Source organism: Clytia hemisphaerica, unplaced genomic scaffold (genome assembly GCF_902728285.1).
Source record: "Clytia hemisphaerica strain Z4C2 unplaced genomic scaffold, Clytia hemisphaerica genome assembly, whole genome shotgun sequence".
NCBI lineage: Eukaryota > Metazoa > Cnidaria > Hydrozoa > Leptothecata > Clytiidae > Clytia > Clytia hemisphaerica.
The window spans coordinates 371,521-398,353 of NW_027104325.1; the positions used below are offsets into that span (position 1 = coordinate 371,521).

The 26,833-nt window shown below is 35.1% G+C and overlaps 2 protein-coding genes and 1 long non-coding RNA gene across 3 annotated transcripts in view; 1 reads left to right on the forward strand and 2 right to left on the reverse strand.

Annotated features, from left to right (window-relative positions):
• The window catches only part of LOC136817659 (neuroblast differentiation-associated protein AHNAK-like), a 301,580-nt gene extending 282,997 nt beyond the window's left edge, over window positions 1-18,583 (reverse strand). Inside the window, 1 exon segment of the mRNA XM_067073984.1 lies at window positions 18,580-18,583. The gene's annotated coding sequence lies outside the window, so the exon portion shown is untranslated.
• LOC136817657 (protein AATF-like) lies at window positions 174-14,345 on the forward strand. Its single transcript, XM_067073982.1, has 15 exons — window positions 174-478; window positions 4,137-4,228; window positions 5,241-5,358; window positions 5,817-5,978; window positions 6,232-6,369; window positions 6,883-7,023; window positions 8,848-8,990; window positions 9,287-9,406; window positions 9,802-9,846; window positions 10,304-10,405; window positions 11,053-11,115; window positions 11,841-11,914; window positions 12,499-12,579; window positions 13,046-13,117; window positions 14,182-14,345. Exons 1-15 carry the CDS (start codon window positions 223-225, stop codon window positions 14,240-14,242), a joined length of 1,668 nt encoding a protein of 555 aa, XP_066930083.1. The 5' UTR covers window positions 174-222; the 3' UTR covers window positions 14,243-14,345.
• Window positions 18,584-22,984: 4,401 nt separating the features above from the next.
• Window positions 22,985-25,079, reverse strand: LOC136817667 (uncharacterized). Its single transcript, XR_010848130.1, has 3 exons — window positions 24,938-25,079; window positions 23,935-24,150; window positions 22,985-23,213 (listed from the first exon to the last, which is right to left on the reverse strand). It is a non-coding gene; the product is annotated as an uncharacterized lncRNA (long non-coding RNA).
• Between the last annotated feature and the right edge of the window lie 1,754 nt (window positions 25,080-26,833).

Below are 26,833 nucleotides of genomic sequence, written 5' to 3' on the forward strand. Positions count from 1 at the left end.
CTCTGGTTTTATTAAAATTTCGGACATTGCAACATTTTTAATTGTCATAACAAAACGTTCGAAAAGTATAAAAGAATAGGCGTGACGTGACTGGGGCCCAATCTTCCGAGCTCCAGCACGTTTTCGCGCGGGATTCGTAATAACTCGATATATCTGACCGAACAACTCGGAATAACTAGTTTAACTCGGCTTTAGCGCACATGTTACATCAAAACAACAAAGATGGCGACCAAGAAAAGTTTGAGAGACTCGTTGAAAGAATTGGAAAATCCTGCTTCTGCTATCAATTTTGAGGATTCTGATGATGAATTGACTGCAGCCAAGATAACAGAACTCACAGACGAAGATACAGACCTTGCTGATGTGAAAAGTTTCGGAAATTTGAGGAAAAAAGCCTTCCAAAATGACGAAGTTGAACCAAAATATTCTGGAAATAAAATTTCACGGAAAAATATTGAGCAGTGGAGTGATGATGGAGGTATAAACCTTGTTCCTTATTTTATTAGTTTTAACAAGGCTGTCTTTGTGAAAATGTGGTCCAACTCCCCTGGCTTCTTCATGCTTTCAGGGCTTGAAATAACGGTCCGACATCGGACATTGTCCAACCCAAATAGCTTCATGTCCGACCTAAAAATCATAATTTTCAAGCTAAACCAGGCGATGTCAACCGAACCCTATCGAACCAATTTTCGTTATCGAACCATCGAACTTTATCAAACAAAATCGAACGATAGCTGTTCCATTACCGAACTCGATCGGAACAGCTATCGAACTTTACCAAAATTTCTTGATAAGTTCGATTTAGTTCGATGAGTGTTCTTTGTTCGATGAAGTTCGATTGTTGTTCGATGAGTTCGATTTAAGTTTGATGTGGTTCGATGAAAGTTCGATGTGGTTCGATGAAAGTTCGATGTGGTTCGATGAAAGTTCGATACGACCCACGGCATGGCCCGAACATGTTCGGGCCTCTTAATTAATACTTTTTAAAAATGGCCCGCGTGTGGCCCGTGCGGGCCCGCGCAGTTTCGGACCATGTTCGGGCCAGATTTTTTAAAACTTGCTACGATCGCGCGTGTAATTTCAGGACCCAATATTTTATATTTTAAATTCCTTATTTTAGCAAACAAATTTAAAAATCTTCATCTTTATTCAAATATATACTGTTCAAATATAACAGTTAATAATCTATTTTCCAATTAAGTTAGGAAAATTATTAAAAAGAATGATTTGAATCTTACATAATTTGGTCTTCTTTTTATTCTTTATCCCGTTCCCTTTTCTCGTGGTCTTCTCCTATTCGATGCAGAATTTTTCTGGATCGTTTTTTGTTCTGTTATACAACTTTGTAAATCAAACTGGTATTTGGAACTTTGAATTTGTCTAATGAAAATATTTAACAATGGATGATGATAAACCACGAAAGGTAAATAAAATTAAATTCTACTGGCCCGAGCAAATCCGTATCAATTGTAAATACATGGCCCGAACATGGTCCGAACAAAATGTTCGGGCCGATTCAATAATACTTTTTTGTGGCCCGAGCATGGTCCGAACAGGCCCGAACATGTCCGGGCCATGCCGTGGGTCGTAGTTCGATGTGGTTCGATGATTGTGTCGGATTGATTCTACTTTTCTTTACCTTTCAAAAAATTACGAGGTTGTTTAATCAAAACACAGGCACCGTATGATCCACTCATTATTGCTCATTTGAAATAATAGAGATGACACTTTCTTTAAATTAAAGAAAGTAATAAAAATTAAAATCTTTTTCTTTTACAAATTAAGGACCAAAGAGCTTGTAAAAGCTCCAGGTTGTCCCATCCGATAGGATAGATATAGGATGGCCCGCGAGAATGGCCCGTGGGCGGCCGCCAATACGCCCACTTTCATTCGTCGCGCGTCATTGGATTGTTATACGTCACGATCTATTGTCAACCATTGTCCAATCCCGTAAGCGATTGAAATGCCGTCAGTAATAATCTGATAAAGAGAACAATAACATTATGACATCACACAAATAAATTACGCTGGGGAAGTCCGCGAGGACAACACGCGGTCTTAACTTTTTTCCCTCGTAAGTTTGGGGGGAAAACGAAAGTACTCTATATTTTACGTATGGGGAAGTGTAAGAAAGATTTACAAAATAGAAAAGTTTCGTTTTGGGGTAAAGAATCAGTATTGTGAATTTAAGCGAGTTTCTATTTTGCAATTTTTCTACAGAGCCAAATAAAGATTTTTTCTATTGTTCTTGCTCGATTGCCTCTAAGGATAAGTTCCGTAGGTATGAGGCTATCGAGACACAATGTGACGAATTTGCGCGGAAACAAAATTTAACATTTGTCTAGGCTGTTAATCGAACTGATCGAACCTCAATCGTTTTCATCGAACTGCAATCGAACTATAATCGTATAATCGAACAGTCATCAAACTTTACGAAAGTTTTCCCGGTCCGATAGCGATAGGTGTTCGATTGGGTTCGATAATCGAACAGCTATCGTTCGATAAGGTTCGTTTAAGTTCGATTAGATCGATAATCGAACAGTTCGATTGACACCGCCTGGGCTAAAGCATCCCTGATCGGACATTTTGTCCGTACCACTTGAAATCGTTATTTCGAGCCTTGGCTTTTCAGTCTCTAAGTTTTCTTACTTTTCATAGACTTGGATTTGAGAGTTTTTTTCTATGTTTCTGAACGGTATGAACCAGACCCGAACAATTGAACTTGTCGAACCACTCGAAAAATCGAACTCCATCGTGCATCGACGATTAAAGTTCGATTTAAAAAATTAATCGAACTCTAAGATTTTTAAAAGATATTGTGAGTGTTCGATTAAATTCGATCAATGGGTTTCGGTTCGATCAGTTCGATAAACCAATTTTGTTAGACAAGTCTGTGCTGCTCCACCACTGTCTATTAGCTTCTTTTCAAAGCCAAATTCGGAATGTATATAAATCGGGAAATTACTTCCAATAACGGATTACACACTTTCAGTGAGGCTGGAACTTCGATTTTTGAGGATTACGATTTTACCAGTTTTTTAGCGATTTTTGCCTTGCTAAGCCCAAACCTCGCAACCTCTTTACCTTAAAGGAAGATCGAAATTAGAGTTTTTCAGCGTTCCGAAAAAAACGCATAGCAGAAATCTTCACAGGATCGATTCTCAACAACAAAATACATCTTTTGGACTTTGGGTTTGTTTCTGACGTTTTTTCTTCAAAGAATATTGATCACTTTCCTTTTCCCCTTGAGTGTGCGAGAAAAAAATGATTAGCTTGCGTTTTTGCACAGGCGATTAAAGATGAGGCAGCAATTTTGCGCCCACGATAGAATGGTCCAAACACGGGGGTATTCCAAATGATAAACTATGTCGTTCATTAAGTGTTTATTTTCTGAGAGATACAAATAGTATATTGAATATTATTAACTTATTCATTAAAGTATTTTTGAGCGCCAATTTTAATATACTGTATGGTTGCATAAAAAATGAATGATAACAGTTCTGTTTATTCCTCAAACCCCCCGGGAAAAGTTTTTTTGCCGACTTAGCTAATTTACAAATCTTGGAAAAGAACTCCCATACAAATTCCGATACCTAACCGGATTGGTTAATTTCGGAACGGCTTCAAGAAAGTCATAATGGCAGATAATTTTAAACGTTTCTGAGGAAATGTGTGTAATTTATTGATGTTGATGGCTTGTTGATTCTTTAAAGAAAAAAGATAACAGGTATAGCTTTTTCTAATCCTGGAATATCGAGGTTCCAGCTACACTGACTTTTCCTGTTAAGTCCGGGAATCGTCCAAGATAAAGTTTTTGCAAGCGAGGGAAGATATGAGGATTTAATATCATCGAACTAATCAAAGTTTTTACTGACCGAACTAATCGAACAGCTATTGCTTTGAAAATTGCGAGTGTTCGATTAGGTTCGATCAATTTTTTTAATCGACCTTTAATCGTTCGATGGAGTTTCATTAGTTCGATTGTTCGATTGGTTCGACAAGTTCGACTGATCGGGTCTGGTATGAATGATTTTCCAAAAGACCAGACCGTACTAATTGATAAATTCGATTACCGAAGTAAGTTCTGAAACTTTCTGAAAATTTGTATTTTTTACAAAGAAAATCTTTTTTTTCAGAGAGTGAAGACGAATCTATTGAGGAAGATGAAGCAAATATGTCTGATGCCAGTGGAAATGACAATGAATCAGATTCAGCTGAAAATAGTTTGGTAGGTGAAACTTTTGTTCTACAATGCTCGTCTACAATCAACTTCAAAATAATATATTGACAATGTTTTGGGATATTTCTATTTTGGAGGGTTCAGAGTGGTTTTAAAGCTATATTCTCAATTTTTGATTCCCCTTTTTATCAAATGATGACTTTGAGTCATAATGTATAGAGAGGTCTCTGCCTCTCTTTTAATTACAATCCTGCCTTTTTGTAAAACCTATCTACCCTGAGTAACCAACATCTTTCAGTATTTTCACAAAGAAATGATAATGCATACTTAATTAGAATATTCATTTTTTGCACAGATTGGGCTTTTCCAGAAAAAATTTGAACATGGAGGGTGGAGGATATTTTTCAGTATTTTTCAGTGATTTACCCCCCAAACAAAGTGACTTTTGGCCCTCGGACAACCCAAATTACCCCCGGACAAAGCAAATTTACCCCTTGGACAAGGCAAATTTTGATGATTTTTCGCTACCCCCGAACAATATATCTTCCACCCCCCATGTACGGACATTTTCTGGAAGAGCCCAATGATACTTTATGAATTGAGCAAACACAAACTTTAAGACATTTTACTGTGAAGAAAAATTATTTTAAATATAGGTTATTTTCTTAAAATGAGAAAACTTTAATATTCCTTCTTTGGAAAATTGTAAATGTTTTCCGAAAAAATTACTAAAAGTTCTGAAAAAGATTCTGAAAAAGATAAGAATCACAAATTTTAGCCAAAGTACCAAACTACAAAAATTTTTTCCTGGATATCAGCCTTTTGGTATTTTGGTACCCATGGTACTTAAAGGATTTTTTTTGGGGTATATCACCACGTCACTAAACAACATGATGTCTGGGATTTTAGTAATAACCCCATGGCTAAAACTAGGTCTTTTAAATGATTTTAATCCCTAAAAGTTAAAACATATTGCGTCAAAATTAGTTTGGCACGCCAAATAAATGTAAACTTTATTACCTTAACCCACATACAAAATCTTTAATTTTTGCTGTTTTAGGCTGATGATGATGACAATGAAGAAAACAAAGAATCTGGAAATGAAGAACAGGAAGAAAACGAGGAATCACTCAGTGAATATGAAGATGATGATGGTGATTTTGAAGATGGCGATGATGGTATGAAGTCATATAATTGAGGCTCAAATTTCTTGGGACCTTTCAAAAATACACTCCTGTCTCACAAGCTTTTTCCCTCAGTGAGAATAAAAATTGGGTATTTTTTTCCACCAGGCCAGGGACGAAATTTTTGGCAAATTTTCCATTGGGTGGGGGATCCAGGTGGTCTGTGACACAGGGGTGTAAAAATTAGGTGAGAGGAATTCCTTTGAAGGATAGATTGACTTTTATCCTTATTTTTCTGTTCAAGGAAGTTTATCTTTCTTTATTTGTGTTGTATTTCAATTTAATTTGATTGAAAATAAAATCTAGAATACACTGCATTGCCTGAAGAATGCGCCAGCATGAAACACTGTGTAGTAATGTAAGTTAGCTCTCTATTTCTCAATATTTTGCTCGATTTTTTTCAATCCTTCTTGAGCACGTAGTAATTCTATTTCTTCATTATATTTACATAGGTATGATGAATCTAGACCTCAGTAAGATTCCGAAGGAATTACTCAGAGAAGATCAAGCTACACTTATTGCGGATGAAGATGAAGAAGAAGATATTAATAATTTCATGGCTATCAATCAATCCAGTGAAAAGAGGAAAGGCGAAGCTACCAGAAGCCAGTTAGGTACAAAGAAAACCACTTTACTTTGCTTATTTTCTTTATTTTCTTTATTTTGTCTAGAGCAATAAAAACAAAGAAGGGTATTGAGTATGAGAATGAGTTCATTGGTTCAAAATTGAAAAAAACCTTTCAGAATAACGTGCGTATTTAATTTTTATGCCTTCATTTTGAATTTGTTTTTTTTGTTCGTTCAAGTAATATCTAAACAATTAAAGTTGACTTAAATTTCAGCTGTGTCCTTTTTTCATTAATATAGATATTTTGGATAAACTTCTTGAATCTCGGATTCGTCTTCAAAAATCGATGCAAGTAACAAACACTTTGCCACAGAATAATCAGATGAAGAACTTTCTGAAAGAAGGTGGACCGCAGATACAAGAGGCACATAGAGAAGGTATGATGTCTATTGAGATTACAATTCAAGCAAGTTGAGCCATGCATTTCGCCTTTTTTGACATTTTTTTAAATTGACATTTTAAATTTTTTGAACTTTTGAACCAATGAAGTAAAATTTAAAAGTAATACATCAAATTTTAACTTTCCTATGAATGATTCTGAAGCAATATTTGAAAAATCTTTTTTCTACTGCCTACAATATCAAATCAAAGAGGGTAACTTATTTGTGGCACACCCGGTAGAAAGTATAGGCTTATTCAAAAGGCTATGTTTTATCAGGGGAAAAACAGGTTAAGTGACTAATTTTTGGAGATAATAACCTAATGTTTCCTGGCAAAACTTTTTTGCCATATGACGAACTTTTCCCAAACTAAAACATCTCGGAGTAGCTTTGTTAGAGTAACTAACATAAGATCAACTGTTTTTTTGCATATTATCTAAGATGGAAAAGTGATTCTCAATGCTCATACTTTTTTGTGTCAATAAAAATAATCACTCCTCTCTCGTCCAGCCAAAGCTTCATTGACTGGGATGCTGAACAACTTGTTGAAACTACAAGAAAAACTGTTCAAGGCCACAAATGAAACAAAGAAATTACTTAGCAGTGAATCAACAGCTGATGATGCCAAAAAGAGAAAGAAGAAGAAGATAGGTTGGTTTGGAGGGTATTCAGGATGTGCACCACTGCAATGTCTTCTGACATTACGTCACTTGTAAAAGAGCTGATTGGTTGCAAGTGGTGATATGGGTGGAAAAAAACAAAAAAGTCGCATAATTTCGTGAAGTCATTGCAGTGGTACCTATCATGTATTATATGAGTCTATATATTAATAGCCGTAGTCTGTATGTCATTTTGTTTGTGTGTCACTTTCGTTTTCGCAAGCAATGTTTTGTTCTTTTAAAAGATGACTTTTGCTTCTTGCTCCACAAATGTGTTAAATCAGATTCGCGCCGTTTTATAAAGACTTTGAGTTGTTCGATAAGTTTGTTTTGATTGATAGATTATAATATCTGCTCAGACGTGCCCGAGCCCGCCTCTTATGTTTTTTTCTTTTTTTCTCTCTATTCTTTTGTTTTATGTTTTCGAATGTAATTAACGTATAACGACCTTATTTGATTTGAGACATTCGAATTCGTTTCAAAACAAAACAAAAAAAAATCTTTCAAACAAAATCTGTTTTAGAAAAGAACAAATTTAAAACATTTAAAACATAAGAATCACAAGACAAGTTTGATGGAACAACTAAAAAGCAACATTAACAATACATTCGAAAGGCGGTAAAAACAAGAGATCTTTCTTCGTAAAAAAGGACTTATAAACAATATGTCGATAATTATATTGCTGTAAATCTAAGTCATTCATTGTTGAATTCGAAAAGTTATGACGAAGGTGCCTAGCTGCCTGACTTTTGGCCCTTGGACCCTTAGCGAGACTAGAGAGAAGAAGAAACAAGCGAAATTTTGTGAAGTTTACTTCCCTTATTGGGACTAATTTGATTAAATTTCTATCTTTCTGGGGGTAAAAAGTTAAATTTTTTCCCTTATTTTTACCGACTCTTAGTGGGACTGAAGTTTGATTTTCTGATTTTTCCAACCCTTACAGGGACTGCCATTTTTAAAAAGGCATCCTTAAGAACGGCTCATGCCCGTATCCTTCTCTTGCCAAGTACCCACGGGCTGCCTTTTTTCGACGTATCTCCGTATCTCGTGTCATGTCTATAATTTCACTCCTGTTATCTTGACATCAAATTTTTCCTAATCATCAACAAGTACGGCAAATGTAAAGCGAGCGAAGCGAGAAAAAAATCTAATTGCAAAGCCTTTTCGGACGTCGCAGGTCGCCGGTATGGTATAGTTTGAATAACGCCCTTTCTGATCATTTTTGCAACAATTTAAAAATCTTTTTCAAAATATGGTTAAAAGATACGTGACCTGGGAGGGACAGAATCAAACTTTGAAGATAATTTTTCCCTTTAATTTTGACTTCATCGTATTTTAAGCCAGCTTCCCAACATCCAAAGGACTTTAAAATGCGTTCAGCAACAGCTAAACCGGCGTGCGACGCCGGGTACCGGCTAGTTGTTTTTTTAATATCAGAACTCTCATAAGACAATTTACGAATTAGAATTCAATTTCGTGAATCACCAGGATAATTTAGTTCCTGCAAATTTAGTATTGTTATCTCTTCGAGCATTTCGGAAAAATTTTGTGATAAATCTTGAAATCTTTATCCAAATGACCAAATATGGTCTACACCAAATATGAATGAGTATCTTTGGTGAAAATTTTGGCTTCATTGATGACCTCATCATTCTTTGAAAATAACGAAAATAGGACCTCCGTACATCCCGAAGTGTGGAAAATTTTCGATTTTACAAAAAAAAAATTTGCAGATGTTACTTCCATTCTTTATTTTAAATTGTGGTGAAGCCCATACTTCCTGGATCTTGTAAAAAATGGTTAATTTTTCCTACAGACGAGGACGAAGAAATACCGAGTGATACAGATGATGAAGCGAACAAAAGTGACGAAAGTGAAATCGAAAGTGAAAGTGACGCAGAAAATTCGACTGAAGAAGGAAATGTATTGAATTTGCCATCTAAACGTAAAAGTAACCTTGTAAGTTGTTTATCAGGCTCTCATTCTACTACTATGTTCAAATAACTGTATGAAAAATTTATGATCGGTAGGCATCCTCTAACAAATAACCTGTTCACGGCTCTTTTCTGAACTTTCTGCAGACCTACTCTGAATTTTTATGAAGGAAAATGATAGAATTTTATTTTATCCATGACAGCCCATAAATTTTTTTTCAGATTTCTTGTCAGCTTTTTTGATTAGTTTCAAACAGTGCTTGAAACCTTGTTGAAACACGGGCTAAATAATTAGCTCATCTAGTTTTGTTTTCAATGCAGAGTCTCGATGATTACGAAGAAGAATTGAGTAAAAGACATAAAGCTTTTTGTGGTTATCGAGACACAACCATTCTCAAATGGTATGACAAAACAAGACTCATGACCGGTAAAATGAACAAGGTACCTTCAACTACTTGAGACCACAATGTTGTTTAATTTCTAGCTTAAATGGAATTCACTGTTCCGAAATTCACTTCAAAAAAAAACATGGTAATCTACTCGTCAAAATCTATAAAAAAACTATCTAGCATGCAAAGAAACAATATATCCGTGGTATCTATTGCTGGTCGCTGAGTAATAATCCATTTAGGGATCTCTGCAACTTGACCATTCATGATAATTATGCACCATTGCAATGTCTTCCACGAACCCAACAGCTGATTGGTTGAAAGTGACGTATTGAATCAGCTATTGGGCTGTAGATGTAATATCTGAAGACATTGCAATGGTGCATATCATGAATTGTCCTTTAGTTTTTCCAGCAGCTAAAATAAACTGTTTGTTTTCATTGTTAGGGATTCAGTGCATTTGAAACATCGACGTTACAGCAAATCAAACAGGTACAAAAACGTTGTCCTTCACCATTGTAAAATAAGCTTAAGGTTAAGGTAACTAAACTGCGATTTTTTTTGGTCAAATAGGTTGTAGTATTACATAACTGTTATGACCAAAATAAGCATATGGTACGAGCTGAAGCACTCTTAGAGGAAACTATTATAATGGTGCATTAATCTCTGTATTTTTAGTATTTTTAGCAAGTAAAGGTAAATACTTATCTTATGGTTGTTTTGAATGTTGATTAACTTTCATTAGAGCAAGTTTATAGGTATCACAGGAATTTTTCCTGTTATAAAATTTTCTTAGGATAAAAATGGGGATGAGGGTAGGATGTAGATTAGCTAACTCGAATGTCAGCCGATGAAAGAAGAATGGGTACTGTATTTTGGCTCCGTTTCAAAATCGACTCTATTCAATTGGCAAGAGAATTCACATTCTACTTTATTATTTCATTGTTAGGTGTTGTCAGATAAGAATCGTCTGATGAAAAGATGTCAGTTAAAACGAACTCAATACAAAATACTTGGAAAGTCTGAAGAAGAAGCAAACCCAGCGGAGGAGGTACTCTCTTTTTGACGCCTAAAATGTAGAAGGTTCAAAATTGTCTTTTCAAAGTTAGTGAACTCAAAATCACTGTGATAGACCTGCCAACAAATCCTTGTTCTTCGTTCCTCTTGCTTCAGACGAGGATGGTTGATTATATGTAGACAATTAACATGAATTTTAGAAGCGAATGTGTTACTTGGCTATCGTCATCCTCGAACTCTAAAGTAATCACTGGACTTATTACGCGTCTTTTTATAAGAACAACAACAAATTTTGAAGCCTTTCGATGTTCTTAACATGTTCTTATTTTCACCATTGTGTGGGTAATTTTGTACATTTTTCTAAGAAATCGGATGTTTTTGAGTCCACAAAGCCTTAAAGTGTTCTTAGCTTGTTTTTAATATTTGGCCATTGAGACCTCATGTCCTTATAAAGTTTGCTCTTATAAAAAATGTGTCAAAGATTACGAGCAACTTCCACAGCTCCATTTACCATTTTGAGACACATGACGCTATCTTCCAGACAAAAATGTCAACCATTTTGAGATACAGGCTGGCTATCATCAAAAGAAAACGGAAGTTGATTTTAGAGATACCCACGCCTGTCTTTATTCTAAAGTTCGGTGTTCTTTTCAGATTGTGTAAGACGGTTCTCTTTTTCAGGTTGATTCTCATTTGACAAATTACGATGCGGAGATATTTGATGACAGTGACTTTTATCATGAGGTATTATACTCTTCAAACCGTTCAGGGTCCACCTTTAAATTAAGAACACTTATTTTGTGACGTGAAAGAGGGTCCGATATCCGATATTCAATCGTCCCTGTGCTTTTATTCGGGGGGCGGGGCGTTTAAAAGGAGGAAAAGTTTATTTGAGAGGGCGTTTGAAACAAGTTGCGTTTAACCGAAGTTATGCGTACCACAGTAGACTTGTTGAAAAAACATAGCGTGGCTAAGATGAGGAATTTCCTTCGAGTAATTGAAGTAGAAACTTTTTTATCCTTCCAATCGAAAATTAACATTGGTCAGTCGCTTGAGCAGCAACTGAGGTTAATGACTACTCTACTTCTGGCTGAACTTTGCTTTTTGGTGATCTTTGATGACGCTGAGTCCAATGAAGTAGACTAGGGGATTTGACGAAGTCGCCATTTCGAAGAAAAACACAAAAAATCCAAACAGCAAATAAAAACATTGCTTCATCCTATTTTTACCTTCAAAAAACAACTTAAATATAGCAGACTGTTTTACAGTCCGCCTAAGCAAAAGCAAATTACTGGTTATACTACCGGGCCACTAAATCGCGCCAACCAGTCTATGAAAAAAGCTTTAAGTGTAGCCCGGGCTAATGACCATCGCTGTGGTATAAGCGCCACTGTTAGAAGACATACCCATACCCATATCTATATAAGCATTGTAAACCTTAACCCTAAATTTGTTTTTGTTTTCTTCAGATGTTAAAGGAATTAATTGAGCGGAAATCAAATTTGACCAACGGTAATGAAGATGATCCTATAGCTAGCGGAAGGTATATTTGTTTTCCTCTACAAATTCCGTTTACTCCTGATCCTCATCAAATGTTTTGAGATTTATAAAACTCATCAACGAGCAAAACCTCCTTTATCTTTTGACCCGATTGTTCCTAAAATTTGAAATTTTCATAATTTTGACTTGAAAACAAAACTCAACATGAAAACCATAATAAATCAATTTTTAGATTGGGTCAAATGATTCGATATTTTTTCTACGGATGTTGTGGAGGTGTGACGTCCAGGGTGGTCTGGAAAGTAAAAAAATCAAGGGGTCTGGTTTTTCGAGTGTAAAAATCCAGGGTGGTCAGTAAATAGAGGTTGAAGATCCAGCGTGGTTAGTAAAATGAGGTTGAAAATCCAGGGTGGTTAGTAAAACGATGTCGAAAATCCAGGATGGTCCAAAATGAGCAAAAAATCCATTGAGGTCCTGAAAAATTGGGAAAAAAATCTGTGGGTCACTTTTCCCAAAAAAAACTTCAACATTGGGGTACAAATTTTTCTGGAATATTAAATTAATAATATATCAAAAAAATTAGCTGGTTGCCTCTTTAAATTTTTAACATCAACGTCTCTATTTCAGACGATGGCTTGAACTTCAGAAACTTCGCACCAAGACCAAGCGTAAAGTCGACACGAGAGCCAGTAAAGGGCGAAAAGTCAGGTAAGTTTATGTTGAAAGATAATAGTGATGAAATTGACTAAAAGTCTTCTAACAATAGCTCTTGTTAGAACACTTAGCAACCCTAACGCCAAAACTAGTTTTAAAGAAATCTTTGAGACTCGTAACCATAACTGGTAATACACCTATCAAATGTTAACGGTGAGGTCAGCTTATAAGGGTACTGGTGATGGAACAAGTGAACTTTTCTGACTACGGTATTGGAAATAAAACGTAGGAGCGCTTCTGTGAAAACTGTAAGATAATAATTCGGATTCTTAGGTGGTCTGAATCGCGCAGACTTCTGCAAAACCACAGGTAATATGTGGAGCACTAAACCGTTAGTGGATACAAACAGCCTCATCCTTCTAAAGTAAATTCAAAGAAAATCCTTGTTGCCCTGAAGAACAAATTAGATAAAGTCGAATGTTTTTCTATTTCGCATATTCTTTTATCTTTTTGTCTTTAGATACGACATTCACAGTAAACTAGTGAGTTTTATGGCACCGCAAGAGATCGGGAGCATGTCAGATCAAGCTAGGTATGCTTTACAGAGTGTCATTTGATCATCGACTTGTCTTTTAACCCCCTAACCCAAGGCTATTTCACAGTCGCAAAGCGTAATGGGTAATCAGGACCACTGCGTGCTAATAAAGACTTACTATTGGTTCAAAGTTTTGAAAAAAATTGAAGATTTTTGCGTCTAACCAACCGGAAACCGTTATCAGGGCGCACTAAGTCCTGATTACCCATGATCCATTTCGACTGTCTACAGAAAATTGGTACCTTTATGGTATTGCAGCAGGTAGTTTTACTCGATATGGGTCAATTTATAATACTCTGGGGTTGTCCGTTAAAACAATGATGACCTGCATCGAGTAGTTAAACCAGAATTAAGAATAAAAACTACAATTTTCTCCAATGTTTGTAAGGCTCAAAGCTTCTAATTACGAATGGAAAATGTTTTTAAAGCTCTAAAGTTTATGAAAAGGACTTTCCCCCTCCAAGCTTTTACTCTTAATGCAAAGTTAGACACGCTTTTCCTTTTATCACAACAGTTCCTTGCGAACATAAAGCTCAATTTTTATCGCAAAATTTACGAATAATTTCATAACAATGCGTTGTTCGAAATACAGAAAGAGCTAATACTGAGCATTTAAATGAAGAAAATATAAAGAACAAAGATCTACAAAATATTTCAGCTTAAAAATGAGATTAGCACGAGAGTTAAATTTTCTCTTACTTAAAAAGCAAAGCGTGTTTCTTTCATTTGATCATGACTTTCAAAATTTACATTACCCTGGGGCGAAAATAAAGAAATGTAGTGTTTCTGGAATGCGGGTGAAAGAAAAAAAGATTTCATGCGGCCGGCCGGAAAAAAATTATTTTTTGCTATTTTTAACGAGCAAACCTTTATTTACAAGTGGGAATATCTAACCAAACAACGTTGATAGCTTGAACGGTCAACTTGATTTTCTTTATGATGAACCATAGATGAACCCATAATCTGCGGCTGGGGCAGAAAATTTTTTCTTTTCACCCGGCCAGTTTCCGGAAACACTACATTTTTTTTATTTTCGCCTGTCCTTAAATTTTTCTTTTTAGAAATGATCTTTTCTCCTCACTCTTTGGAGGAATGGTGAACAATGACGTCATTGGTAGGTGATCCATCATGTGAACCGGCAATGGTCGTAAGAAACTTTTTTATAATTTTAGGACATTATCGTTTTATAGAAGAATCTATATTCCATCAAGGAATTCCTTGGAAATGGTCTTGAAATTATATTTTTTTCCTGCTTCTCTTTTTCCTGCGTTCGGAAAGAGACAAATTTTCCCCCCATTTTGGTCAAAAACTATCAAAAACTGATATTTCTACCTGTTTCTACATCAAATAACTCCCGTTCGCTACAGAAATCGGCCATACCCGCTTAAAAGTCTTCTATATAGTTTCTTCGAGAGCTTTTTGGGTTTTGAAATTTCCAAAAACTTGGACTTTTGGGCCGTAGCCTAGGTTTTCATTAAATGGATCTGGAAATAAGGGCTAGCGCTTCTAATATCAATCCATAGCGTATTAGACATGTCTGGTCCAAATTTCACCAATCAGGCCTACTACCATTGGTGGATAGATATAGACAAGAATATTAAAATAATTTTATCGGACGCTATTTTACTTCGGTCATAATGATTCTCTCCATTTACGTGCGAATAATATTTTTACGCTAAAAATAAATTACTTTGTTTATGAAATATGCGATACAAAAAGCAAAAAAAAGACGGTTATTACATTTCAAATATCCTACTTCTCAAAGGTCTCTCGGTAGAACATTGTCGGTTGAGGTCTATTACCTCTTCCTCAAACGGAGTTTGCAGTCGACAATAATTAATCTTTTTTCGTTGATGATAGCTTAGTTGTGATACTTTATGATGATCTTTTAACAAGGTGTACAAGTCTGGTCTCTCAAGGAAAAAGAGGTACGGCCCGTTTCTCTTAATTCCCCTTATAAGGTTTTGAGCCAAAATCATCGAGGATAACGTAGCTTGTAAGAATCTTCTTGCTCTTTCGATTTTTTTTGGTTTCTTCAAATATGTCAAAGGATCTTTCACTATAAGTTTCAACTTTTCAACGACTTTATTTGTCGTTTGATTCGATAGATGAGCAAGAACATTAATCTGAGGTACGAAATAATACGGCATGAATTTTTGCTCGAAATATTCTAGTAGGTTTCTCAAAAGTTGTTTCAGGGCTTCGAGCATTGAGTCAGGATCATTGTTCCACGAGGATCCATGCTTCTCTATGAACCAAAACATGGTACATTTACATATATAAGAAGATATGTCGTCAGGATCTATTGGTTTTAACTCGCTATAAAGAAGCGATTTAAAAATGAGATATACCTTTCGCTGTTCTATGGACTGTAGTTTGATTAGTTTCCGCTCGATATGAGCGAAAGAGTAGCGGAACTCGGTCGAATTTAGATCGTTTCTATCTTTGTTGGAAGGTTTGGCTATGATGTAACCAACATTGAGCTCTTGTACCAATGAGTGTACCGCGATTGATGTGTTTCGCCACCGTTTAAGTAATTGCCCATAACTTTTCAGGGGCCAGTTCAATTTCAACACGAAGGCAAAGTCAGAGGAGGTTTTCAATTGGAGCTTGTTTCTTATATGTATATCAAAACCAAACGTTGTAGTCGCTTTGGTGAACTTCGATGTAAACGGAGGGCTCGAAATATGTTTTATTGGTGTTTTAGTTATATACGAAGCTGCGATTTTGGCGAATTTGATTAGATTATGATCCATTTTGCCATCAAACATGTCCAAATTATATTCCTCTTTGATTCGATTTGAAAGAAGATAGCCTTCGAAATTGATGTAATCTTGTAGTTTAGTTGGTGTGGTCTTTGACTCGAAGAAATTTATGATTTCATTGGATACTTTAAAATTGTCATCCTCCATTATATTGACTCTCAAAAATCCTGGTTTTCCTTCTATCTGTCTTTCAAGAGATTTAAATTCTTTGCTAAGCTCAAACATAGTCATTTCCAAATCAAGTTCTAATTCACGATGAAGAAAATCGGGGAAATCGGGATCAGTTTGAAACAATCTTGCTGCGAAAGAGCCTTCACTGATGCTCCCAGCAAGCTTCATATCTTTGAAGACAAGGTTCAAACCGAAGTGAGTAAAATTATCTTTGATCACTTCAAATAAATATTGGGTGATATCTATTATTGCTGTCTCCATACGATGTAAGTCATCAAATGCTGTCAACACACAATCTAAAAGAATAGAATTAAGCTTATCCACTGACCTTTATATACCCTGGACCAAACTATATCCGCCATCTTTGATCGGAGCTTGTTTGAAAGTGAGATACCCGCAAAGCCATTGCATTGTCAAAAATTAACGTCTAACGGCGCTATATCATCAAAAGTATGCGAGGAGTGTAGATATAGCACTCTCGATGCATTACGTCGCTATTGAGTAGTACTACCATTTTAAAAAAAAGCTCCAGTCAAAGATTTTGCTTGGCAGGGATTGAGAAACTTTGTCCAGGGTATATATAGGTCATTACAACGAGAGGTGTAGATGAACCAAAGATTGAGAATGGAAGCATTACACAGCCAAGACCCTAATTTAGACGGTCGACTTTAAACCCTTTAAACCGGATATGACCGGCATTCAATTTGCCTGAGTGTACTCTCGGGGCTTTTTTCCCGCTTCAACGAATATCTGAAGGAGAAGCTAGAAAGATTTTCTTTTTGATAACATTTCATATTATAATATTTTCTATGTAAAGATGGGGATGAATTTTAATTACACGAGCTTTAAGCTTTATTAAAATGTTTTTAATTGTTGGTATTTATATAATTTCGTAAGAAAAAGGATGTTTCCGCAAGACCTTTAAATGTTCTTAACTTATTCTTAAAATTTAGGCCATTGAAGTCTTGTTCTTCTGATATAGCTTGTTCCTTTAAAAACGTATACTTACATTTTGTGGTATTTCGAGTAATCTGTGCGTTACAAATAAGCCAAATCGTCACCAGGTTCAATATCCTTTTCATTTTGTTGTCTTTGTCACCAAATTCGCTTTTCTTTAGCCCTTCAAAGTGTAATGAATCTTTCTTACAGGTCTGTGCTTGTATTCAACTATAGAGATGAAACGAAGTTGGTGTTTTTTTTTAGAGTTGGTGTTTTTTCGCGGATAGCCTTCTCGTTCACTTTCAACGATCGTCGCCGGGCCGTCGTCTCGTCAAGCACTGGTCAACGTATGTTTGTGATAAACTTCTTTGAAAATGAGTTTTACTAAAGAAATCTTTACTGAAGATTACTAATTGAAAATTCTCTCATTGTCTAATTTGTTACGACATAGTGTTGCGTCATTTTTGCCTAGATCTGCTTATCACATGAAGAAAGTGTCTACTTCGTATCTATTGTTTCATTTTCAAAACAAAGTTAAAAAGCATGCGCATTTATATACTGTTAGTCGTTATTATACGCAAAACACAAAGAGGAATGAATATATACGCAGGAGTGCTACAGTCGGTCGGGGTCGTGGATGGTGAAATTTGTCGCTCTTTTTTAAATTCATCTGAAGGCTTCAAAAATTTTGGATGTTCTCATAAAAAAACGTGTATACACGATGATTACGTAATTACGTCATTTCAAATAAATCAAGCTTTATCTTTGGAGCTTTCGTGCCGGTAATCTTATAAACTTGATTGAAATGACGTTAAAAGTTAATTGGATAATTGATTATAAGTTTTACGTTTCCTCGATAATGCAATCAATACAATGACTCGATGATAATTGCTTCTTGTATTTGATACGTGAACATCGTGACTTATTGATTGAATTTTTTTCTTGGAATTATTCAACCATGAAGGTAATAAAGATATAGATGGTCAATGCCTTTTGTTCTATTCTGATTTATCATCGGAAGCAAACAGCTGTTTGGTTGATTTGGGAATAAGATGATTAATTTTGGGTATACTCGTGGGAATATTTAAGTTCATAAAAAACTGAATAAAAAGATGTTGGATTTTTAACAACTCTATTGTGAGATAATAACTTTGTTGATCAAAATAAGAAAAAGGTTGCCGTAACAAGCACAAAACCCTATATTTCTAAGGGTCCCCTCTCATAAAATCATCGATAAATTTCAAAAAGAATTCTATATTACGATTAGGTAACCTTTTAATTAATCATCCATCAGAATTTGAAAGCCCCCTCCCTTTTAGACGTAAAGATTTCTAGTGAAGAAATTTTCAAGGAAAATGTGCTGAAACTCTCAAAATTAGCACTGTGTTCGCCCAAAAATACATCGATATGAAATCATAGAACTTTTGTAACCTGACTTTGAGAAAATTATTTTTGTATCGCGTTTGAACAAGAACTTTTTGCATAATAAGTTTATTTCAATCAGGATAACATTATCACTTCTGTTCTTATAAATTTACATTTCGGATTTTTTTGCTACCAATGATGGTACATAAAAGAAAAGCCGCTTTGAATAGATTTATAATAGGGGTAGGGGTAAATCAACATTTTTTAGGGGCTATCTTCAAATCATGCTGTGCTAGAGTTTTTTTGACGTGTTTCTATCCAAATAACAATAATCTGAAAAAAAATTTCAATTTCATGCATTTTTCAGGAATTGCCGGACCAAAAACTGCCGATTTTGGTCCCAAAACCCCCAAAATGGCAATTTTCGTCATTTTACTGATATTTCTCCTTGTTTATGATCCCATATGAAGCCAATTAGTATTCAAAGTTGTTTGAATATAATTTAGAAGTACTTAAGATATAATTTAGGTGCTTTCAACACCTTATTGGACCAAAAATTAGGCAAATTTGGGCCAAAAACTCAAAAAAGGTAATTTTTTGTCAATTTTGTCATGTAAAAGTTGCTTAAATGCACGTTATAGGCCTGAAAACTGCCATTCATTTCAAGGAAATCATTAATGCATCACAAGGAGTCAAGACCAGGGTCCTCTGGGTATAGAATGGGCTTTTTTTATTTATTTCTTTAGGAAGAACACTCAAGCTTACTCAAAACATTGTGTTTTAGAATGAAATACAATTCCATAATGGCAGACTTTGGCAAATTTCTGACCCAAACCATTTTGGTTTTCCCAGAGTATTTCCAGAAGACTTTCAACACCAAAAGATTTCAGGACCTTATTTGAAGCCACTTTTGAGATTTTAGCCTGAGAAAATTAGAGTTTAGCTCTAAATATTGCGTTTTAGTGGGAAATGCAATTCCATAATGGCGGACTTTGGCAACTTTCTAACCCAAACCATTTTGGTTCTCCCCGAGTATATCCAGAATACTTTCAACACCAAAAGATTTCAGGACACCATTTGAAACCATTTTTGAGATTTTAGCCTGAGAAAATCAGACTTTAACTCTAAATATCGCGTTTTAGTTGGAAATGCAATGCCATAATGGCAGACTAGGGCAAATTTCTGACCCAAACCATTTTGATTCTCCCAGAGTATTTTCAGAATACTTTCAACGCCAAAAGATTTCAGGACACCATTTGAAACCATTTTTGAGATTTTAGCCTGAGAAAATCAGACTTTAACTCTTTAAACATCGCGTTTTAGTGGGAAATACAATACTATAATGGCAGACTTGGGCAAATTTATGACCCAAACCATTTTGATTCTTCCAGAGTATTTTCAGAATACTTCCAAAAGATTTCAGGACATCATTTGAAATCATTTTTGAGCTTTCTCTGAAGTGTTTCATTGCTGAAAATTTCAAGTGTGTACCTTAAAAAGTTTAAAAGTTGTGGGTCCTCAAAAATGCTGCTTTCGTGCATTTTGCTACCCAGAATCAGAGAAAATCAGCCTTTTTAGCCTGAAATTAAAACATTAAGCGATCTCGCTGGGGTTCTTTTGTCTTTTTGTGTTGAATATTAGTGTAAGACACCATTTAGAAACCATTTTGACCCTTTTCTGGCCTTTTATAGTCTTAAAATGGGCAAAGAAATGCCATTTTTACTCATTTTTCGCTTTAGTGCAATTCAAAGACCCCCCTGGGGAATGCTTGATTTTTTACCTAGGAGGTTAGAAATTGCGCAAAATGTCTTACTATAGATTAATTTTCACAAAAAAATACTACACTTTGAATTTTTTGACTTTCCCATTTGAAGATCTACCCTAATGGAAGGTGATTGGGATATGGCTGCAGATTCCAGAAAGAGACTTTTTCATTTGATGAACAGCAAAACAGTTTTGTTTGCGTTTGATCAACACACTTCACGATTGTGATGGACTCGATCAGAATTATTATAGATTAATATATATTAAATCTGAATAATTTTTAGCGAAATGAATCAAAAATTCATTTGAAAATATTTAAATCGGCATCAGATTTGAACTTTATATTTTACATTTTTATAGAAAATACAGTTGATTTTCTTGTTTATTTAGCTTAATTAAGCCTCTAAAGCCCATTCTATACCCAGAGGCCCCTAATCTTGACTCCCTGTGATGCATCAATTATTTCTTTGAAACGAATGGCAAGTTTTAGGCCTATAACGTGCATTTAAGCAACTTTTACATGACAAAATTGATAAAAATTACCTTTTTTGAGTTTTTGGCCCAAATTTGCCTAATTTTTGGTCCCAAAAGGTGTTGAAAGCACCAAAATTATATCTTAAGTACTTCTAAACTATATTCAAACAACTTTGAATACTAATTGGCTTCATGTGGGATCATAAACAAGGATAAATACCAGTAAAATGACAAAAATTGATATTTTTGAGGTTTTGGGACCAAAATCGGCAGCTTTTGGTCCGGCAATTCCTGAAAAATGCATGAAATTGAAAATTTTTTTCAGATTATTGTTATTTGGGTAGAAACACATCAAAAAAAATCTAGCACAGCATGATTTGAAGATAGCCCCATTTTACCCCCACCCCTATTTATAAAAGATTTCAACGATCATTTAGGTCATTACCGAGACGTTTTTTCTCCATCTATGGCTGCGTTTAGACCAGCCTGGCATTTGTAATTGCTTGCAGTATTCTTTTGAATTCTATTGTTCCGCGCAATTGTTCGGTTTGTCAAATGCCTAATGATGCCAGCGTGTTGGCATTTCGTTGGCATTTGAAATGCCATTTTGAGCAAAGGAATCCCCTTTTCTGGCATTTCAAATCAAACAAAGGAACCAAAACAAAGAGAAAAAATGACATTTTTGATTTTTTAAAGTATTTGCACGTTTTTTATTCAGTTCTTTCTATAGATTGTAAAATTTGCAAGATTTGCCATAGCCTAGCCCTACGGCAAAAAGTTTCAGTCTTAATGACTGCAGTTTTTGAGAAATTCCATGCTTTTCATTGTTTGATCTGTCAAAGTTGAACTTGAGGGAATCACCTTTTCAGTAATGACTCTAAAAAGACGATTCCTTAAATGCCATGACAGAAAATACAATGGAAAAGCTATTAAAATCGAATCCCTCATGAGCAAATGCCAAATTACAAATGCCAGTTGGTCTAAACGCAGCCTATATCTTTATTACCTTCATGATTCAACATACAAGATGTCCCTAATTAAAGTATCGAGTTTAAACATGCGATTGAGTAGAAAAGTTTGTGTGTGTTATCGCTAAAATATAAGAACGTTCTCCATCACACAGGCTTATTACAAAAGGTAGTTACAACGTATAAATTAATCGTAATGACAAAGAAAAAAGAGGGAGAGCTTAAAATACAATTTTGTGAACGCACACAAACTTTTCTACTCAATCGCATGTTCAAACTCGATACTTTAATTAGGGACACCCTGTACAGTTGGTAAAGACATTAAGTACAACGCCTACAATATTCAAGGGGAACATCAGGCGAGCGTACTCCATCCGACAAAGAAATATCATCTACACAATTTATTCATGTTGTAATGCTTTTTTTCCTTAAAAACCATTTTCTTAGCCATATCTAAAATACAAGACTGAATTTGTTCTTAATTTATTCTTAACTTTTGCCCAAAACTGAGCTTAATTGATGTTCTTATTAAGTTGTTCTTATAAAAACGTGTATTCATCAATTTTAAATAGACCTTTTCATAAATTACTTCACGAACATCACTTGCCTCGTATTCAATTTAAGCAAGTGTATGCCCCTTGGTCAGGCTCGTGTATGCGTAAGTTCTCAAAGCATTCAGGCATATCTTATGCTTATTATATGCATATGAATCATGCTTATGATTCACGCCGAGCCAAGTGAATTTTCAGAAATGTTGTAAAAATTTGTTCAGATTTTGGGAGCGATGGAATGTAGCTAGCCGTGGAATGTCTTTTTTTACTTGACCTCTACCAAACCCTTTTAAACAGTTAAAAAATGACAACTTGCATGTTATGCTTAGGAATTCCGCAAATCTGAGCCTTCATATGCTGATAAGCGTTATGCTTATAAAAAGACATGTAGTCTAATAAAACATTTTTGTCCGAAATTATAGATGCTTAGATGCTCGCAATGTTTAAACTAGCTGCAAACACTTTGGTTAAACATGGTTTTGATGTTGAACGTTCGATGGTTGTTGTCATGACGGTTTTGACTATAGTATAGTAAACATTGTTTTCCCTAAAATAGATCTCACATCTGCGAAGTTAAATATTTTTCAATCGTTCATGAGAGAGAATAATCTTACTTTTCTGAAGATTTTTTCCTAATCCTAATTCTGTGTTTTTCTGTTGGTTCTAGGACCAATAAAGGGAAATCGATGGCAAATCCCTTCATACACATGGTATTTTTTTTAAGGTTTTAGGCATTTTTAGCTTTTTTATGTGATGGAACGTTACAAACAGCTGCCGAGGCAAACAAAAGGGTTTTTGGGAAAAAGGAAGAGGAAACAAATTCTTAGAAAAATTTCAGTTTTGTTCTTGAATATATCAAAATTTTACAAAATTTATTTAATTATGAAGAGCGTCTTCCGCCGTTACAGTAGTTACACGTCCTCTTACTGAAGTTAAGGTACAATAGATGCCACTGGAACATCTGTTTTATCTTTCACGCAAATATTGCAAGTTTTCGGACAATACTTTCTCACCGATTTGACGATTGGCGCACTCCCTGCACATTCTTTTGCAAATCTATCACAAAGAACTGTGAATCGACTATCATCCGTGCAATCTGAATAAAAAAAGAGGTAAGAAAATATTACCTCAGTGCACTTATTTTATAACTAGTTACAGGTATTCTGAGCTGCCTAATAGTGAGGTTTATGTATCTGTCCTTTTGAGGAAGGCCAGTGACAGAAATGATTGGGAAAAACAAACGACCTGCAAAATTGAAGACAGTAAAAGTGTCGATTTACTGTCGTCCTTACTTAGCCAGTCAGGATTCAGACAAATCAAACTAACCGTCAGTTGCATAAAACACAGCCTCGCTGTGGAGGCTCTTGAAAGATTTTCAATGAACGGGAGGGGCACTTTATTACTGCTCAACTGACACACAACGTTGTCTCCAACATTCATTTAATGTTGTATGGACGTTGTGAACATTAGATGGACGTTGAATCACCGTATACTTCTTAACAACCACAAAATCAGGCTCTTGGGTACACTGAATAATATATTTAGGGGAAAAGTTGAGGTTTTAATTAGTTAGGGAAAAGCTAACGGGGAGACGATTCGCCCCGACCAAAATTTCAAGTTCGTGGCTTGTACTACCAAATTTACAATTTAGTCACTGCAACCCGATAAAATTGCCGACGGCTAGTTTCGTTAAAAAAGACGTAAAAACGTGAATTTGAATTTTCGGCTAGGGTATAAAATACATAGTAAATGTTTTGGTCGGGGGAAAGTTTTGGTCGGGTGATGAATATCAGGATATTTTTTCCCCGATAAGGTACCTGGACAATTTAAACCGATTGCATCTTGTTTCTTCGTTTTGTTATCATTGCAACAGCCCCATGCTGACTTTCGACAATCAATAACTTTTGAGACACCTCCCAAACAGACACAAGTGTTTCTACAATTTCTTTTGATGGAGGATAGTTTCCGACACCATCCTATATGTTGGTAGTACTCGCACCGTGTTTTGCCGTACCTATCGTGGCACCCGTCACCTATAAAAGAAACGTACTTTTTATATCTATTTATAATATGCACCATTGCAATGTGTTCTGACGTCACGTCATAGACCCGTGACATTTAAAACTGTCCGTTGATTGAAGTGTCCGCCTTTTGAAGACTTTTTTAAGGATTTGACTAAAAAACGGCCGGGGAAAAACAGTCACAACAATATTTCTGTCAATTTCGAAAAAAAATGGTTTAGAGAACAAAATTGGACCCTGATCGTGAAAGTTATCAGCAAATGAGGTATATTTTTAGTAGAAATCCAAGTTACTGGTGCATAAAACTAGTTTTGATCGTTCAAATGTATTCAAACCACATTTGATTGACTTTTGCATAATATTTACACTAAATTTTATCCTTGTTATCGTCAAAGAGGAAAATTTGAGTAAATTTTTATTTTCAGATTTTTTTTTGCGAGCATAAGCTTTCGCGATTTACCCTCTCAAGAATTTTCAAATACATTTACTTTCGCGAAAATCGCAAAAGTTTGTACGCCTAAAGTACTTGGTTTTGGCGTAGTTTTTATTTGTGAAACTGGCTTCATTCCAGGACATGCTCTACACGTCTTTGTGCATGTTTCTTTCATTGCAGCACGCGTTTCACAGAAACCAAGCCGTTCTAATTTTTGACAATGTTGCTCGCCATGTTTGTCAGAACAAGGTTCTAAAGGGAGGGAGAAAGTTGCGATTAAATACTTGTAGTCAACAAAGTCGTACCAAGTTCTTTAGAATTTATCTAATGACTAAAGCAATCACCATTGAAAAACAAAAAGCTTACTTGTGGCTTGATTTTCATTTACCCACGCCATTGCAATCAGCATCAAAAATAAAAACTTCATTTTGTATGACCGTTCCACCCGTCCGGTGTAGTTGTATCAGAGTGAAGCTAGTAACTGAATTTTCAACAAGCTATGTGATGTTTTAAATACTTGAAAGTTTTTTTATGCTTTCTTGACGTCTACTTGACGTAAAATAAATATTTGGAGCGCTAAAATCAACTATGTAAGATAATTTAAGCTAAATAAACAAGGAAGTAAAGTTAAATTTAATGTAGTATTTATTTGTCTTTTGGATTAACTCACAGCTAGTCTAGAGTGAATATTATGATTAAAAGATATAAGTTAAAACATTTTGCTTTAGTGAAAATTTTAACCTTTATGTGCCAATGTCAAGTATATTGGACACGGGCTATAATGTCCAGTGTGTGTTAGTAATCGTCATTTTTGGTCTAGCTCGTAGGGATTGGATTGTGCTTTATGGTCAAGCAAAAAAACAATCAAAAGTGAGTCTTTCCAGCGAGATTTTAAGCCAAAAGTAAAAAAAATGCAAAAATTTGACAAAAATCCATTTTTTTGAGATTTTGACTGTTTTTTGACCATTTCTGGTCAACGAGTGATCCATGATCCTGCAAATTTGGCCCTATTTTACTTTATTCTGTCATCTAGCAATTTGATTGCGCAGCGGGCCTGACTGCTTTAATGCACGGGTTGCAAAATTATATAAATGCAGTCAAAACATGTGATTTGTGTAAGGTTTTAGGCATTTTTATCCTTTTTAAGTGAAAAGGTTTTTTGGGAAAAGGTAGAGAAAATAATTTCCTAGAAAAATTTCAGTTTTGTTCCTATTATGTAAAATTTACTTAATTGGCCCAGCGCTAGCAATAGGGCCTTTCATTAGCACTTTTCCGTCCGTGTATCTGTCTGTCCGTTTTGGTAGAAACGGCGCTTAAAACCAGTAACACACTTTTTAATTTTGCCGTCTGGAGAGGGAAAAGCTTGCTAAAGTCGGATACTGGCTATAAAAAATATATTTTCTGATTCCGCGCTCCTTCAAAACAATTTTCAAAACAAAACAAGATGGCAGTCGAAGCGAGGAGGTTGATTCATACTTTCTTGAACATTTTCTTTGCTTTAGTGGTCAAGAGACTTTCAAACCAAAGAAATTTTGTAATTATTTTTCTTTATAAACCTTTTTTCAACATTCTGCCATACCTTATAGTCTTTGCTCAAGTTTTCATAAAGTTTTATGAGTGAAAATTCTACCTTAAATCACTTTCATTTTTAGTTTCTTGTTTTCAAAAGGACTTAATAAATTTTTAGGAAATAATGGCTTCTGATATAGAAATAAATAAACTGAAATGCAGCTGATGTGTAAAATTGAATAAGAGTGGAACTTTTTTCTTGATGCTACATAAGAAAACAGTCACTTCTGGATCTGTCGCTGTTCAGCAGGCTGTTAACAAGAAACAACGGTGGTCAGCAGTGGTGGGACGTGGTATGATTTTCAAACTCAACACATAATTATTTCAAGTAAACTGATTCTGGAATTTGGTAATGGACACTAAAATGGAGCCCATGTGTAAATTGGAACAAGATTGGGACTTTTTTCATGATTCTACACATATATTAAATAAAATGGTCATTTCTGGATCTGTCGCATTAAACGATCGGTGGCTTGATTTTTCAAACTCGACTCACATAATTATTTAAAGTATAAACTGATTCTGGAATCTGTTAATTGACACTAAAATGCAGCTCATGGGTAAATTTGAACTAGATTGAAACATTTTTCATGGTTACAATGCATGAACAGTGAAAATGGTCATTTCTGGATCTATCACTCACATTAACTGTTAACTCACATTAAATCTCATGAATTTTATTAGCCTTGATAT